The sequence below is a fragment of the Nuphar pumila genome, chromosome 12 (assembly GCF_984573655.1).
Source record: "Nuphar pumila chromosome 12, dmNupPumi1.hap1.1, whole genome shotgun sequence".
NCBI lineage: Eukaryota > Viridiplantae > Streptophyta > Magnoliopsida > Nymphaeales > Nymphaeaceae > Nuphar > Nuphar pumila.
In genome coordinates, this window is record NC_143260.1 from 16197847 (window position 1) to 16211572 (window position 13726).

Here is a 13726-nt window from a genome sequence, read left to right on the forward strand (position 1 = left end):
TCAACTTAAGGTATATGCAACAACATCCCAAAGGCAAAATTCTTGGTCTCTTTAGCAACATTGCCTAACCCATGGAGGGACTCTCTCTCTCTTATTAAAAGGTAGGTGTGAACTGTTATTGAAGCCAAACAATATCATAAGCTATTAATTTAGAGTATAAAGTAAAGAGCCAGAAATCAAGGAGCTTAGTGCAAGAGCTACAAATGCCAAGAAGGACATGCCTACAGAACCATTGGCCTTGTCCGTGAAAGGATCCTTTCCCCATTGAGCTTCTGTATCCTCCGTCAGTGACGCAGCTGAGGATGACGCCGAGATCAACAAATATGCAAGTACCTACAACATGATTTTACATTCATATCTGAGATGGATGACGTGAATCCATTAGTGACCAAAGTTCAAAATAGAAAAATAATGGCACCCAAAATTCTCGTGAGAAATTGAATTTTTTTTTTCACTTTTGTTGTGCTTTTATCAGCAAAAATATAAAAACTAAAAGTAAAACATATATTTTCAAAATAAAAAATAAAAGTTATAAAAAAACAAAACGGTATTGTTTTTTTTTTCCTGCTAAAAATATTGTGATTTTTTGGCCGTTTAAAACAGTGACCAAAATATTGAATTTTTTCTTGTGAAATTATCAAAATATAGCTCATGAATCGATGTTTTGAACATCGTAACCCAAAGGACAATCCCCTAATAGAGCATCAAGTGAAGAAGATGCCAAATGAAAGATCAACAGCTATGCGCATGTATAAACAAAGCATGAAATGAAATTTTAAGTTAGAGAGAGAGAGAGAGAGAGAGAAATGGAAACCTATATAGAAAACTTACCAACCCTACCCACTAAGAATTTTTTCAGTGTTTTTTTCAAAATGCTGACCTTGGATCATGTATTTTGGATAAAAAAGTGAAATTTGAAGCCTCAAAAATCTATGAAAATTGTAGACCGTTGATTTTTTTAACCTTATGAAAACTTATTCATGCATCAGAATCAAATGATCCAAGTGTCATTTTTTAGTAAATAAATGTAAGGTCAGAATTTTGAAAAAACACCCAAAATTGATGGTCTCGAGCAATCGGGTACCATTTGGAAGGGATGCAGTGGGGGTAGCTTTCCACTACCCTATATATATATATATATATATATATATATATTAGCTGTTTAACACTTTTTGAGTTTAACGCCAGCCTACTAGGCTTTGGAAGGATTTTTTTCTATAATCTGACCAAAACTCTGACACACAGTTAGGTATTTATAAGATTTAAAAATCAACAGTCTACAATTTTTAAAAATATTTAATGCTTAAAAATCATTTTTTTATCAAAAAACATGATCTAAGTATCATTTGTTAGCAAACCGAGATTTGCAAAGAAAACCTCTATTCGCCGTCGTAGGCCCAGAGAGAGAGAGAGAGAGAGGTGTATCCTCGAACACCCATTGTGTTTGACTAGAGTTGGATGCAATATGCGCCAATGATAGTGTTCATGATCAGCGACACATATTTTTTAGCGTTATACATGCTTTTAGCAATGGTTGTGACTGCTGCTAAAGACATATTTTTCACCCAAACATCGAGTGACGATCAAAGATTGCCGCTAAATGTCCATTTTAAACACACTTGGATGCGCAATACTCGTCCAATGAAAGGAGCACCGATGATACCCCTTTAGTGTGTGAATATATATATAGAGTGAGTGGTAGCTATGCAACCTTAGGTGCGCAGCCACCAACGGGATGCATGTGGTCATCCATCACAGGGCGTGATGGTCGATCACAATAAAAAAATATGCGAAAAGGGGCAAAAACTTGAATTCATGCATTTTGCCCCTTTATTCAACAGCCACTAAATACAAATTTACTAATGATGTTTGCATCCTTATGCAGGCATTTAGCAATGGTCAAAAACTGCTTCTAAAGGGCAAATTCAAGTTTTTGCCTCTCTTTTATTGTGTTTTTTTGGGTGCTGGCCGGCACCATTCTACTGTAGCTGCACACCTAAGGGTTGCACAACTATATATATATATATATATATATATATATATATATATATATATATATATATATAGAGAGAGAGAGAGAGAGAGAGAGAGAGACCGAGAAGCGGGATGGTCCTACCCACTTTTTTCGTTAGGTCCATAGGACTCTTCAAAAATCATACTTTCAAGAATTTTTTTGCTTGATTCCAGCGCCATTTTACTGTAGCTGCACACTTAAGGGTTGCACAACTACCACTATATATATATATATATATATATATATATATATATATATATATATATATATATATATATATATATATATATATACACACACAGAGAAGGGAGATGGTCCTACCCACTTTTTTCATTAGGTCTCGTAAGACTCTTCAAAAATAGTACTTTCAAGAATTTTTTAGCTTGCTTTTTACATTTACATGTGTTTTATCTTTGTTTGCTCAATAGTGAACATATATTAAATTAAGATGTTTATGCATATGTGTATTTTAAAGAGGTACAAAATCCATGATTGATATTATACTAAAATTTGATGATAAAATATTTATATTTTTTTACGTCAATCAATTTGAAAGAAAACTTGTTTCTTAGTAAATAAGCAATGATAAACACAACTAACAATTAAGATCGAGCAGAAAATACTTGAAAGTACAATTTTTAGAGGGTCTTAACCGGACCTAACGAAAAAATGATAGTACCATCCCTCTTCCCTCTCTCTCTCTCTCTCACACACACACACACACACTATATATATATATATATATATATATATATCACATCTGTGTATGGTCAAAATTTATAAATAAAATGAAAAAATACTGAAAAGCCAATTTATACATGCTCATTTGGCACCCAGCATGTGAGTCACTACCAATCTCTCTCTCTCTCTCTCTCTCTCTCTATATATATATATATATATATATATATATATATATATATATAGAGAGAGAGAGAGAGAGAGAGAGAGAGAAATGGGTAGGTGCTAAATGAAATATGCTAAATGATACATGTTAAATGGGTTTTTCTGCTCTTTCGGTATTTTTTTGGCAGTTCTCACTATATAAATGTGTTGGGCATGATCGATTTATGAGGAATCCACACCTCGATCATGTATTTTTTATGAAAAAATTTATATTTGGAGCCTAAAAACTTTACAAAGATTTTGGACCCTTGATTTTTCAAGCCTTATAAAAAACCACTCATGTATCAGAATCAACGCTTCAAGAGCTGATCCCTATAAAATCAAGTACATAGATCACACTTGTGCAGTCAAAATTTAAAAGTAAAACAAAAAAAAGATGAGAAACTCATTTAGCACGTGCATATTTTATTTAGCACCTACCCATTACTCATATATATATATATATATATATATATATATATATAAAGTAATAGGTACATGCTAAATGATACGTGCTAAATGAAATATGCTAAATGGTACATTCTAAATGAGTTTTTTTGTTATATATATACAAAAGTGGTAGGTGCTTAATCCATCCATGCTTGATGAAAATGCACCCATGCTCACCACCCATCTCACGTGTATGATGGATGGTCAATGCACAAAAATGTAAAAAAATGATAAAAAGTTTGCAAAAATGACCAAGAATGTGCAAAAATGCATTTTTGGTCTTTAGCGGCGCTTTTGTCGCTCAAAGCCCAAAAGACCTAAAAACACGTCTTTGCTGGATTTAGTTTTGGTAGCTTTTTTAAGAGCCACAAAAGACCTAAAAACACATTTTTGCATTGTTTTTCATCATTTTTTAGGAGAAAAATGTCGAGCGTCTATCGTCTGCACGATGGACGCTAAACAATAGTGTGTTTTCATCGAATATGTATCGATTAAGCACCTACCACTCACTATATATATATATATATATATATATATATATATATATATATATATATATATATATATATATATATATATATATATATATATATATATATATATATATATATATATATATATATATATATATAAGTTAGTTTAACATTAAACTAGTTGTATTTAAGATTAGATGCATTTTAACTCACTAAACCAAAATGCCCTTAAAATTAATGTATGGTTACTTTTAAGGTAAAAAAAATGAACTTTTTATATTTAAAATTATATACTTTTTACTTTTTTGAAAATGAGTGTTTTGATTTTTTATTTCTCTAAATCCAAAAAGACATAATGCCTAAAAAAATAAACATGTATTTTAAAAAATACCAATACTTTTAATACTTTTAAGGGCATTTTAATGAATCAAATGCATTTAATGCTAAATACAACTAGTTTATATATATATATATAGGGAGAGAGAGAGAGAGAAGTAGGTGTAAAATTGATACCTGCTAAATGGATTTTTCTACTCTTTTGATGTTTTCTTCACAGTTTTGATCCCATAAATGTGTTAGGCATGGTAGATTTATGAGGAATCCATGCCTGGATCTAGGGGTGGCAATTTCTGACACGACCCGCCAACCCGCCTCTTAGGAGGGTTCGGGTTTGGCTATAAACGGGTTTGTGTCATAAACAGGTTGACCCGCCTAACCCGTTTATTAAACGGGTCAGGTTCATGTTAGGGATATGCCAACCCGGTTGATCCGTTTAATAAATGGGTTAGGCAGGCGGGTCAACCCGCCAACCTGCCCACTAACCCGCCAACCCATTTACCCGACCCAACCCGTTTATTAAACGGGTTGGCGGGTCGTGTCGGGTTACCCGTTTAATAAACGGGTCAGGTTCGTGTTTGCCACAGCTGACCCGTTTAATAAATGGGTCGGGTTCGTGTTTAGGTATGCTGACCCGCCAACCCGCCGGGTCGACCCGCCAACCCAACCTGGTTGCCACCCCTACCTGGATCATGTGTTTTTGATGGAAAGAATGATATTTGGAGCCTCACAAGTTTACAAAGATTTTAGACGGTTGTTTTTTCAGACCTTATAAAAACCTGTTAGAATCGAACACTTCAATAACTGATCCCTTATAAAACCAAGTACATAGATCGTACGGTCAGAATTTAAAAATAAAATGAAAAAACCTTTAAAAACTCATTTATCACGTATTAAAAAAACATGATATTGCTGGTCTCAAATGATTGGGGCCGAGTACTTCACAAATTATTCGGGCACACTAGATATAAAATCCGTGCACATCAGCGATTTTTCATGCAGTAAGGCCAGGTGCAGACACTAAAAGTGTGCAATCACATCTTTTTTCGTGCCAATCATTGTATAAGCGGCGGATGAAATGATGCTCTTCAGCATTGTGCTAATCCCATTGGTTCTCGGAATGAGCATTGCTAGGGATGTAAATGGTACAGATTCGGGTTGGATGTGGCCGATACCATATCCGACTAATCAAATGTTTGCTCAGAGTTGGATTCAGTAGGAGAAAAGCTCATACTGAATACAAAATTTTACAAGTGGTCGGATTTGAATCTCCACCAAATATGGACATCTGTTGGATTAAACAGTGTAACCCAAATCCAAATCTAATTACCAATGGGATTCAACTTGATTTACTGAATCTGACTAATCAAAGTAAGATATATGACAAAATCTGATATGTTGAGATTCCTAACCATTGCAGAATTTAAAGCTTTAGAATGTTTGGGCTCATCCATACACTGACTTTGCTAAATTAGGGTACAGTTACCTTTTTTTTTTTTCTGTTACTGATGTTTTGGAGGAATTTATAGTATGCATTGCATTTGAGGTTAGACTAAATCAACAAAGCTCTGTTGAGAGATCTAGAGAGAGAGAGAGAGAGCTTACCTGGTCGATGGTGAAGTCAAAGAAAAGGGAGAGAGGGCGACGCATGGCGAGCATTCCGGTGGCCAAGTGGTAGATGTTAGAGAAGACCTGAAACCCCGAGTAGACGAAAGCGATCACCGTCACAGATACCACGTACCTGCACCATCACCATAGGCTATGTCACAAAGATACATGAGGACACATGATGTAGGTTCAACTGGCAAGTTCAAAAGTTTTTCACATTTTTTGATATTTTAATATTAAAATTTATTTTTATTAAATTAATATGAAAATTATTAAGCTAATATTAAAATAATGACCATTATTAAAGCATGTTTGTTTCAAGGCATTTTGATGAGAAAATGCTGAGATTAGGGATGGCAGTGGACCGGGGGGCAGGGGATAGGGTCTCCACCCCCGCCCCGTTTCAAAATCCGAATCTTCATCCCCGCATGGGGATGGATTTCAACCTCCACCCCCACCTCCATCCCCGGTCCAAACGGGGGCGAGGTGGGGCCGGGCCCCGTTTCCCCTTAGTCTATAGTCATCCCTTAAAGGATTGGGGACAGGGCGGGGCTAGGTGGGGATTGAGACGGGGATGGGGCGGGGAAAAACTTAAGTTCATCGCCGCACGGGGATAGATTTTAACCTTCATTCCCGCCTCCATCCCCGTTTCATGCCCTTCATCCCCGGTCCAAACGGGGCAAGGCGGGGCAGAGCCCCGTTGTCCCCCGGTCCACTGCCATCCCTAGCTGAGATGGCAAAAAATAAAGACCCTACCTTTCCCACCGTAAACGAAATAGACAGGACAGGGATGGAGAGGAGAAAATGTGAGCTGGTGGGTGCGGGGACCAGATTTTCTCGCTCACTCTCCCTTTTTTAATCAATTTTTACGTGGCACTTTCCCAGTGGGAAAATACTTTCCCATCCCTAGTCCATGCTGTGGCAACGTGAGCCCCAGAAAAAGGAAAGGGCGTTTGCCAGGCCCAATGATTTGAAGTAGGGATGCAAACGGGTTGGATTCAGGATGGAGGCTTTGCAATTTTTTACTGTTCCAGATCCAACTGAATCCGACTCTCTCATGTATTTAACTGTTTCGGATCCGAACCGTTTACATCCTTAATTTAAAGCCGCAAGTGCGGCCTCAAGCTGATAAGACCCGGGCCGATCACACAGAAATGAGGCTGAGCTTGGCTCAACCCTCTTACCCCCAATACATGGTCTCAGGTCCTGGGCCCGAGACAAATAAGAGCTGGGTTGGGTAGGGTCCAACCGCCAGAAGGTGAAGCCTTCCCCAGACCCGATTGGCTGTGATGCAATGTTTGACAGAAAATTTCATCCTCGAGCCAGATGTCATTTGACATCACTGATCCCGAATGGAGGAGGCGATGCTTGTATCGCTTCGATGTTAATGGAAAAAAAAGAAAAGAAAAGAAAAGTCTGAAGGCTATGTCACAATGATACGCGGATACAAGGACACGAGACAAGGGTTTTGACTCGCATGTTGAAAATCGTTTTGTAAAATAAGATGGGCACAGAATTTTTAAATTTTTTAATCAATTGAAAAGCTATTTTTGATATTTTAATAATATTCCAAAATATTTAAAATTATTAAAGTAATGGTGTCAGTGTCCAAAGTAGCATGTCCGGTTGTGTCATCAGGGACATGCAGCCAAAATGGCGTGTCCGTGTGACACATTCTAAAAGAAAACAAAAAAGATATGAGCTTTTAATATGAAATTATAAATATCGTGTGCAAATAGGGTTTTGACTTTTATGAAATAGAGCTTTCTCTGTCTAAAAAAAAACAATAAGAGAAGGGCCAACTTTTGCCTCTAATCCAAAAGATAGGCCTTGTTTTTTTGAATTTCTGATTTTTTTTTTGAATTTTATAACTTAAGAAATCACTTTCTGCACCAAAACCTGGTCGCGCTAACTCAGCCTGGCATACCTACCGTCGTCGTGCTGCGTAAAACTCTGAAGCTAGAACCCCTATCCCCGGGGCCTATGTTACGCATTGGCTAGTGCAGCCCATGAGATTCGAAGTCAAGGCCCCACCCCCACTAAGCCAACCCCCCTTGGGGCCTGAATTTCTTAATATGAGTCACAGGTTTCTTGAGCTAAATAAAGACCTACATCTTAGAAAACTTGATTCTCTTGAGTTTTCACATAGTCTTTTGGAGTTGAAAATTACTTATTTACCCTTATAGGAAAGGGAAGGGTAGGTACTTTACGCATTTGAAGGTATCATTGTCATTTGATTTAATTTAATTGATATTTAACCTGAATTAATGGTCAAATGTAAGAGTAGGTCGTTGTTTGGCAATTTTAGAAAAACCGAGGCCCATACAAGGAATTCAGAAACCTGAAGCCCTTTTCGAAGATTAAGGGTTCAATGTTGACTCGCAAACGGAGTTTTCCCTAATAATGGTGGTGGAGGGAAGTGAGGCAGTGTACTGTGAGAATTAAGGGACCGCTTGATTCGCAGATGTGCGTGGACAGGACAGTGTGTCCTGTCTTGTACTGTCTGCAGACAGAACAAAATGCACTGCCCCATCCTGTCAAGCACCCTCAAATTTTTCTCACGTGTCTAGTACTGTCCCATCCTGCGCTGTTCCGTGGGGCGCCGCGGATTGCTGTGGACAGTGATGCAAACACACCCTAAGTGAAGAAAGAACAGAGAGATTAAAAGAAAATATAAATTTCAAAAACCTTTTGAAAGTAAAAAAACACAAAAGTCCTCAACATCAAAATGCGCCAGTAAAGGTTTAGAACCTTTAGTGGAGCACGACCTTTAGCTGCACACACTTTTAGTATGCCTTGCAAAAATTGATGTTGAGCATCCGTCGTGTGGCCCGTTGGCATTACAATCCTCATCACCATATATATATCACTAGAATACGAAAGAACTGAAATATGAGAACTAAAAACATTGGCATTTTCAACACTTTTTCTGCAAATCCAATCATGGGGATGTGCTTGGAAGGTGAGTTTGTTAGGAATCAACCATTGGATTGTGCATTTTTTATGAAAAATGCAAATTTTGAACGTTTGAATAATTACAAAGATTACGAGCCACTGATTTTAAAGCCTTAAAAAAATCTCATTTATGCATCAAAATCGGATGATTCAATAGCTGTTTTTATGAAACCAAACATGTAGATTGCATTGTGGTTAGAATCAAGAGAAAAGTACAAAAAAATCATGAAGATCGTGGTTGACACATTGGTTATCTTATTTTCAGTTATCACATGTATATATATATACACTTTTTTCGATTATTTGACCATATAGATGTGTTTGGCATATTCCATTTGTTAGGAATTGAGCCTTGGTTACAATTTTTGGATTAAAAAAAATGACTTTATAACATTTTAAATATAAACCATTGATTTTTTAACCCTTAAAAAAACCTGATTACATGTTGGAATTGAATTATTCAAAAAAAACTATTATTTGCTAATTTGATCACGTAGAAGAACTTATAAAAATTCGAGTGTACTGTGACCAAGAATAAAATAGTTAGGTGTGCACCACCATTCTTGACCATGGAAATGAACTCAAATTTTTACCAAAGTTTTTTTTAAATTTTTTAATCCTTTTTTTTTAGAGAAAGCTGGGGTTAGTCAGACCCCTATTAGATACGATGATACCATTTGGGGGGTTCGAACTTGCAACGTCCCAACACAAGGTGACGTGTACTAACTGCTCGTGCCAGTTCAGCAGAGCCCTCGTTGGTAATTCTAATCGTACAGATGTGTCCTCCACCATCAAATTAGTAGGTATCAGCTCTCGAATCATCCTATTCTGACAAATAAGTAGTTTTTTTAAGGTTAAAATCCACAGCTCGAAATTTTTTAAAATTTAAAATGTTATAAGATCATGTTTTCTCATAAAAAAAAAGACATAAACCAAGTTCAAAGTTAGAAACTTGACTTTATAGCCATCTCTGTCTCTCTCTCTCTCTCATTCATTAATACAGTAATAAATGGAAAATAGAAAAAAACTCATAAAAGGGGAAAAGAACCATAAATTCAGAAGCAGATAGGAGAAAAAACAAAGGGGGACATCCGGTTACTATACAAACGAAGTAAATCTTTTTATTATTTAGTTTTTTTTTTTAGAGAGAGAGAGAGAGAAAGAGGGTGATGATGGATGGGCACCTGTATTCCTTGTATCTGTAGTAGGAGTCGCCGCTCCAACCCTGCGTCTTATCGGAGGCCATGACCGAAAACGATATGAGCGAGAAGACGAGGGCGCACACCCTCAAGACGAACCCGGCCCTCCTAAGAAGCTTCTCCCTCGCCCACCGACGGGCGATCGGAGACACACCCCTCGTCCTGCTTCCTCCTCCTCCTCCTCCTCCTCCTTCCTCCGTCGACGGTACGCCGATCGCACCTGCCACCGAGAAACGGATCTCCGGCTGCTCCGGCTTTGCTATCACCGGGAACTCGCCGAGGGCGGACGATCTGTTGACGGCGGTGGCGACGGAACCGGCGGAGGGAGAGGGCTTAGGGGAGAGGGGCTTCGGCTTCTCCTCTCCCTCCCTTACCCTCCATTGAAACGGAGACGCTGCGGCTCCTTCTCCTCCTCCTGTAGCCATCCCTGCGTTCATGCCAATGCCCCCGTCCCTCCCAAAGTCTTCCCTTTGAGTGGCCAAGTGTGTTTGCTTATATGCCTTTGCTTCCCTTTCCCACCTCTTTTTCTTTGTTTTTTTTTTTTATTTCTTTGCTCTTTTTCTGAAGGAAAGGAAAAGGGTATTATTAAAAAGAAATAATAAATGAAGGTAGCTGAAACAAAACTGTGTGAATTAAAATTTTGTTTGTCGTATTATGGAAAGTTAAAAAGGATTACGAGTCGCTTCAAGACTCGGTATGGTCCATGGAAGGAATCGATGCCTACTCCGATTTTTTTTTTTTTGGTATATAGCCAAGCAGCTGAGGGAAAAGCCCTCCGATCCAAATCTGAGATCCCTCGGTTACAGCATAGTGACAAATATCGCAAGATTTTCATAATGAAAATCTAGCAATAATATCATGAGAAATTGCCTGAAAGTTTAAAAAGGGCAATTTCTTGCTAGATTTATGAAAAAACATAAAATATTGTGATTTAAACACGATATTTTCATTTTAAACGCTATTTATCATGAAATAACCATGTGTTTTTATTAATATTTTCTTATAAAATTATTTTTATTTTATTTTATTTTATTTAATTTTTTTAATGCCGAGATTTTGGCAAAAAAATGCAAGATCTATGAAAAATTTTCAAATTCTCCCAAATTTTTAAAAAATGAGATTTTGCTGTTTTTAACGTTTGTCACTATGGTTACGATAGTATGACCCAACCCCCTAGCTTTCTCTTCTCATTCTGTATACTGTATGTAGGGCTCCGAAATGAACCGAGCAGCTCGCAGCTCGGCTCGATTCGGCTTACCCCAAGCTCGTTCATGTTTGTCAAATGAGCTCAGCGGCGAGTACGAAAATGGGTGTTCGTCTAGGTATCTAAGGATTGTAGAAAGGGAATATATATATATATATATAATATCTACGTGGAAGACGTAGAAAAGGTAAACTTAATTAATTTTATTTTTTTTTAGGCAGACCCCTACCAGTTATACAACTATACCATTGGGTTTTGAACTGCAACGTCCGGACATAAGGTGGCGTGCACTATCAGACAAGTGGAGCCCCGTTGGAAAATTTGGTTAAGTTGGTAGGTTGTATGACATAAGTAACAGAGTTGTGGTGTTTGAATCTTATCATTGATTCTCCATTTCAAATGTTGATATTTTTTTTACACCATCCAGCTTGGATTCAGCGCGCCTGGAGCGGGAGCTGGGTCAATTGATAAAAGAGCGGAGTCCAAACAGACTGTATTCTGTTCATTCCACTCCTTTACCAGCCCCAACTGTATGGACTGGAGCTCCAATCTTTTGGGGGTTATATATATATATATATATATATATATATATATATATATATATATATATATATATAGGGTCACTAAAATATGTTTACCAACCAAATATGTTTACTGGAATAAAGATTTTCATAGGTTTTTTTACTTTTTTTTAAAAATTTCACCGTACAGATGAGATCTATTCGCTTGGTTTTATAAAAATAAACTATTGAATAATCAAGATGTATAAGAAGGATCTTTTAAGGGTTGAAAATCAACAACTTAAAATTTTGATAAATATTCAAGCATAAAAATTGCATTTCTTGATCAGATTACGTTGATCCAACATTACATTCCTAGCAAATGAACCATGCATAATGCAGCTACAAGGTTGGATTTGCCAAAAAATCTATGAAAATAGGCAACATATTTGGTTGGTAAATATATATATATATATATAGAGAGAGAGAGAGAGAGAGAAAGAAATTGGTAGTTGTACAACCTTTAGGTGTGCAACTACGGTGGAACCATGTTGGTCGTCCATCATAGCGTGTGACAGATGACCAGCACACAAAAATGCACAAAAAATGCTGAAAATGCATTTTCGCGCATTCTCTTGGATTTAGCGGCAGTTCTAGACCGCTGCTAAATCCCCTAGGGGACACTCAGCATTTTAAAAAATGATTTAGCAGCGATTTTGACCGCCGCTAAAGGTCTCGAGGGAATTGGGATCTTTAGCAGCAGTCAAGGACCGCGCTAATAGTCCTTTTTCATGATTTGTTCACTCTTTCAACATTTTTGTGTGCATCACTTGTGTGATGGATGCTCTGTAATACTCCACAAGGAGTTGGGCTCTTATATATATAGTCACTAAAATATAAGAACTAGAAATATGGGCATTTTCAACATTTTTTTTTGCAAATCCAATCATCTGGATGTGCTTGGCATGGTGAATTTGCTAGGAATTTTCAATGAAAATATGTTTTTTTGAATGCTTAAATATTTATGAAGATTATGAGCCATTGATTTTAAAGCCTTAAAAAAATCTTGTTTATTCTGTCTGTATGGTTAGATTCAGGAAAACAAAAAATCCATGAAAAGCATTGTTCACATATTAGTTCTCATATTCTATATATACGGTGCTTCATGAACCTACAGCCACATATTAAAAGCTGGCACTTTTCATAATTCTTGAGTTACATGCATTTTTTAGTAAAAATTAAGTTTTGGATCATGCAATTGTGATGCACATATAGGTTTTTTAAGATTGCAATGTACAAAATGTTATTATTTAACAAATTCTTATTTTTATATAAAAAAATTATCCAAAGAGTGATTCCTATCAAATATTATATATATATATATATATATATATATGGTGGGGGAAAGGAAGGCTGTCCAACAAAGAAAAGTTCAAAATCTACAACCAATGACAATCACAGCTACCCTCTAATGCTTGAGCAACTGGTCGATTTATTTAGTAAGAAATATGCTTTACACGACTTTATGATATATAAGCATGTTTTTCAAAAATGTCTCACAATGCATTTTAAATTTTACAATACAAAGATTTTGGGCCGTTGATTTTTAGCCCTTTCAAAAATGCATCTGAACATTGAAAATTGGTAATCCAAAACATGTTAACTAAATAAATGATAAAAAACCAGTATATAAAGTCTGATCGATGAAAAACTTGATCATTAGAGAAGGAACACAGTTGATTAATATATAGAGAGAGAGGATTGCATAGATTAACCACCAAATGTTGGATTTAAACTTGTGATTTGACGTGGTTTCATGTTTAACACAACACATGGTTGGATTTTTTAGATAATAAAAAAATGGATGGCTCACAATTCATGAAGATAGGATCATTTAAAACTGGATCATGTTAAACACGATTCAAAAGTTAGTTTTCATTTAAAAGAGAGAGAGAGAGAGAAAAAGAAAAGGATTTTAAAATCATTTGACTTAAATGGCAAAAGAACCCCTTCATGGCCTTAACGCCATACATGAACACATGACCAAAAAAAAAAGGATGGGTCTAAAAAAATATCATGAAGAGAATACATTTGTAATCTATAAA

At 36.5% G+C, this 13726-nt stretch overlaps 1 protein-coding gene across 1 annotated transcript; it reads right to left on the reverse strand.

Annotated features, from left to right (window-relative positions):
- Window positions 1-50: 50 nt before the first annotated feature.
- On the reverse strand, window positions 51-10361 carry LOC149820126 (CASP-like protein 4A3). Its single transcript, XM_089983144.1, has 3 exons — window positions 9903-10361; window positions 5761-5896; window positions 51-333 (listed from the first exon to the last, which is right to left on the reverse strand). Exons 1-3 carry the CDS (start codon window positions 10352-10354, stop codon window positions 145-147), a joined length of 777 nt encoding a protein of 258 aa, XP_089839270.1. The 5' UTR covers window positions 10355-10361; the 3' UTR covers window positions 51-144.
- Window positions 10362-13726: the final 3365 nt, after the last annotated feature.